The sequence below is a fragment of the Myotis brandtii genome, unplaced genomic scaffold, assembly GCF_000412655.1.
Source record: "Myotis brandtii unplaced genomic scaffold, ASM41265v1 scaffold478, whole genome shotgun sequence".
Classification (NCBI taxonomy): Eukaryota; Metazoa; Chordata; class Mammalia; order Chiroptera; family Vespertilionidae; genus Myotis; species Myotis brandtii.
Genome location: NW_005368264.1, coordinates 425,004 through 429,966, shown reverse-complemented (window position 1 = coordinate 429,966; position 4,963 = coordinate 425,004). Strand labels below are relative to the sequence as shown.

General features: G+C 38.4%; 1 protein-coding gene across 2 annotated transcripts in view; it reads left to right on the top strand.

Annotated features, from left to right (window-relative positions):
• Positions 1 to 3,189, top strand: part of PRKAA1 (protein kinase, AMP-activated, alpha 1 catalytic subunit) — a 32,510-nt gene extending 29,321 nt beyond the window's left edge. For both annotated transcript variants that reach the window (XM_005875984.2, XM_014547520.1), the window contains exon 9: positions 290 to 3,189. In XM_005875984.2, coding sequence (XP_005876046.1) covers positions 290 to 534 — 245 coding nt within the window. In that variant the 3' untranslated portion in view covers positions 535 to 3,189. The remainder of the gene's footprint in view (positions 1 to 289) is intronic.
• Positions 3,190 to 4,963: the final 1,774 nt, after the last annotated feature.

Sequence of the window (4,963 nt, the reverse complement as noted above, 5' to 3'; positions counted from 1 at the left end):
TCTCTCTCTCTCTCTCTCTCTCTCTCTCTCTCTCTCTCTTTACTTATTTATTTATTTACTTACTTACTTATTTTGTGCCCAATCTTGATGAGCCATCAGGAGAATGCATGCTATGTGTAAAAAAGGTGAGTAATTTAATACGGATGCTTTGCTTCTGTTTGAGAAGGGATTCAAAATAGACATGCTCTTGATAGCTGGTCCATGACTGCACTCAAAAAAGAGAGTGAAATACTATTGAAATGTGGGGGTGTGTAATGGATTCTAATAAGTTGAATTGTATTTTACCCAGATGAAATTACGGAAGCCAAATCAGGGACTGCGACGCCACAGAGATCGGGGTCAGTTAGCAACTATCGATCTTGCCAAAGGAGTGATTCGGATGCGGAGGCTCAAGGAAAATGCGCAGAAGCTTCTCTTACCTCATCTGTGACCTCACTTGACTCTTCTCCTGTTGACTTAACTCCAAGACCTGGAAGTCACACAATAGAATTTTTTGAGATGTGTGCAAATTTAATTAAAATTCTTGCACAATAAACCTAAAACTTTGCTTATTTCTCTGATAGCAATAAGCATGCATAATAAATTATAGCCAAATGCTTCCATTTATAATCAAGTTATACATAATTATAACTGAGGATTAGCCTTTTGGAATGCATTTTGCACAGGGATTGGAACCTGATTTAGTTAAAAGCCTAATGTGCAAAAATGAATTAAGGTAATTTTGTTCCCTGTTTCAGTAGGCATATAGCATCATAAAATATACACAATGAATTATAGGTCTCTCAGGCTCACTTGATTTTTGGCTCTTTTATATTTAGTATACACAGGGCTTTGTAGAATATTAATTTACCATAAAGGCCTTCATTTGTTATTACATGTTGTGTTATATATTTGCTTCATAAATTTATTCAATAAATACTTGCCTAGAATCCCCAGAGAACTTTATGGGTGATTTTGTTTTCTGGGCTCCTGAACTTCTTAGGTAGCAAGTATCTTCCAACAGTAGGGACAGCATGGAGGACTCTTCCATATCCCCCCTTAATATTCTATAGTATTTGGTGAGTCACATCAAAGATTAGACACATGCAAGTTTTCTCTTTAGTTTGGTTAAGTCCAGAAACACATACAGAACTAACATTTAAATTTCTAGGCACTGAGTTTAATTTTAACAATTTGCCCCTATATTCTGTACATAAATTGCTCTTTTTGTCACAAGAGCTGAGTTGCATATACTGTGAATACATCATGTTGTTTTTGCCAATCTTACCTGTTCCTTTGCTCCTCCTGTCAGTATTGAATGTATGCAAACACTTCTTGTTGTTCGATCATATATCTTTTAAATTGATTCACTGCACAGAAAGAACACCTCTTACAAACTATTTAAAGGTTCAGATGTGACTTTTGCTTCCAGATTTCATTATAAACATTTATACATGTGTGTCTACCACTTGGATTCAACACTTGTTAACATGTTGCCATATTTGCTTTATACTTGTGTACATGGATATAGTTATACATATATTTTTGTATATATGATATGCTCTTCCCTGAACCATTTGGATGTTGTAGACCTACCCATTACCCCTCAACACTTCAAGCATGTTCTAAAAATAATTATTTAAAAAATAATATTTTAAACCATAATCCTGTTACAAAAATAATACCCTAATGTAATTTAATCATGCATATTTAGATTTTCCCAGTTCTCCAAATTTCTTTTATAGCTGGTTATTTCAAACCAGATCCAATTAAAGTTTACACATTGCATTTGGTAATGTCCTCTTAGGTATAACACTATTTTAGTAAAATACGGAAATAATTGGATAGTTCTAAATGGTCATATTTGTTTTGCATTTTAATTACTTTTAAAAAGGTAGTATTATGGGAGCCGCCTAAAGATGCTTAATCTTCCTAAGATTTCTGATTTATAGTCTTTTTCTTGCTCTTAGCAATAGCGTTACATTATAAGTATAAATGAAGATTTAAAGTCACCTCAGATAAAACTATCATGTGTATGCTAATAAAAAATAAAAGTATTACCCATATTCGCCTTATACAATTTTAACTTCAAGAAATGGATATTTTTTTGCTGTTAATCATTTTTCCATTGTAAAAGCTCTTCCCTCCCACCCCCCTCGTTTAAGACTGTTAATGTAGGGTTTGTTGTTTTTTGTGTGTGTTTTTTTGCAAATACAGTGAGCACCTGTGTAATTGGACAGTAACGTACTCAGATGTCATGATAGCTTGCATAGTACTGTCGTTGATTTGCCTCCAGCGCCCCTAGAAACATGCACTGAATCCAAAAGAAAAATCTGGGCTTCTTTTTGTCCAGGGCTTGTTCTATTCAATTTAGAATCTGAAAGCTGTATAAAATAGTAGGAGTTCCATTTAGGTATAAGTTCAAAACTATATTTTAAATTGTACGTGGCCCTCTGTTTAGAAGATACTGATTTACTATGTAGGCTCTCTAAATGCAGCATTGTTCCTGATGTTAAGAACAGAGACTGTATTTTTAAAGTTACACATCTGTATATAGAACTAAGACATTGCTGTAATGTCTCTGTAAGCTGTTATGGGGCAGGGGAGGTGGGGGGAACAAAGGGAGGAACCAATTAAATAGGACCTTCTAAAAGTTGTTACTTTTGTAAACTTTGCTTCTTTTTAAGTTATTGTGATTCCTTTTAGTTACTGAGTTTTATTTTGAAGATATTTAAATATTGCACTTGTACAAATAGTATGATAAATGCGTAGACTATTGCAGTAAGTTCTTTTTTAAGCTGGGACATTTGAAATGACAGCTTTTCGTTGAGTATGTAAAGGTTGCATCAGAATTTTCACGAATTTATTGTAGTTTGCAAATTCTTACTAATTGAAGATGTAAAGGAGTCAATGCAAATTATTTTTTATCTTTTTTTATCTTCAGCAATTTATATTTTTTTGTGATTTTATGCAACCATATTTTTACTTTGTTTTGACAACTGAAAGATGTATAAGGTTTTTTGCCAGAAATGTACTATATACATAGTTTTAAATATAACAGATTTTACTGATATGTAAAAATTTTGCCATTAAAATAAATGATTTCTCACCGAGAGGAACTTTTCTACCACGTTGGGGGATATGGGAGCTTAATATATCTAATTTAAAATAATTTCACTGAAATAAAATTCATTGCTTTTACTTTGATTATATATTCTCTTGAGATGCTTTTATAGTTTTTTTTCAGAGTTTTAAATGATTTTATACAAAAAGTCCTGCCCTCTCTTACCCCTGCCCCACCCTTTTTGACCTTGTAGTGATAACATTCACATTGAATACCTGCTTGCTGGACTGTGGCTATGCATAGAACTTTATGCATCTATGCTCTGACTGGCACCTTTGGAATGAAAGGAAAATATGCATTGTTTAAATCTTTTCCCCTTAAACTCCTATTGCCCACCTCCACAGTAGAAATCTCCTTTTCATTGTGAGTTCTGGCCAGATGAATGGAATTCCACACACAACATAATTAGTACAGTAGACATCAGTCTTCATGGTGTAATATTCTGAGACACGTTCATGTTTGTTTTGAATGGAGTATATTTAAGTATAAAGTTTAAAATGCTTTGATTTAGAAATGGGTAATAAAAACCCATCATTTCTCATGTTTTACAATGTGCTTAACTTTTATAGCCTCTGGGAAAACGAAATGGGGGAAAAACCCACTTGTTTTTTATAGCTGACCATCTGCACCTCCCTTTTAAAAACAATGTACCTAAATATAATTGCAGTGCTTGGACAAACATTAACTTTTGTCTCAACTCTAGAGAGATGTCACAGCATAAGTCCAGGCAGGTTTGAGAGAACATTGATTAAAGCTGGGAACAGGGACGCAGGAAGGAATTAGGGTAGAAGCAGCAACAGGGGGAAAGTTACAGGGAAGAAGCTAGCCGAGAGGGGCTGCTGTGAGCTCTCCAGGAAGTCGGAGAAAAAGGGGGCTTTGGAGACAGCACCAGGGGGTGAGCTTGGAATGAGCTTCCGCTGGCCACTGCTCCCCTGGTTGCAAGTCTCCTGGGGACCCCTAGAGTTTAGGAAGAAATTAAAAGTTCATGCCCTGGGAGGGGCGGGGGTGTGCTTCTATAGCGAGTGAGCCCTCACTAAGCCTTTGTCCCAAGGGCTTTCATTCTCCCCCCGCCCCCCTATTTTTTTCTGCAGGTGAAAATCTCAGGGGAGGGTTTCAGTAAAATAGTCATCCGGTTTCCAGGTGCGTTTTAAATATGATGATGCATCAAAATGAGTGTGCACTGGAGTTATTCTTTGGTCTGTTTTACTTTCACCTTAGGTCTGTCTGGCTTTAACGGGGTTTTTGTTCTGTGTTCCCTGACTTCACCTGTCCCTGGGGTAGCGGGTCCAGATGGCATTAATCGGGTCTTTGTTCTCCATTTCCCAGGCCGGGTGACTTCAAGTCCCCTGGTTAGGGTGGGGAGGTGTGAACACCTGCTCTCAGGTGTCCTTGGCTGGGAAGATAAGGTCTTGCGATTCCCCAACTGGCTGTAATTGTCCGAACTGCTTGGCCCTGTTTAATTTTCTTGTCTGTGTTCTGCTCCGCTTGCTGCGAGTCTTCCCAGCTTCTTACTGTGCTGCCGCCGGAGGCTCACCCTGCAGGAGCACTGGCGGGCACCTGTGGCTTTCATCGGGGCCGCGGTGGCAGAGCGACCTTTCTTCCGGGGATGTTGGGCCTCCGGAGGTGGCTGTAATTGTCCGAACTGCTTGGCCCTGTTTAATTTTCTTGTCTGTGTTCTGCTCCGCTTGCTGCGAGTCTTCCCAGCTTCTTACTGTGCTGCCGCCGGAGGCTCACCCTGCAGGAGCACTGGCGGGCACCTGTGGCTTTCATCGGGGCCGCGGTGGCAGAGCGACCTTTCTTCCGGGGATGTTGGGCCTCCGGAGGCGATTCCATTGGTGGCCACAGCGGGTGGGGATGCCC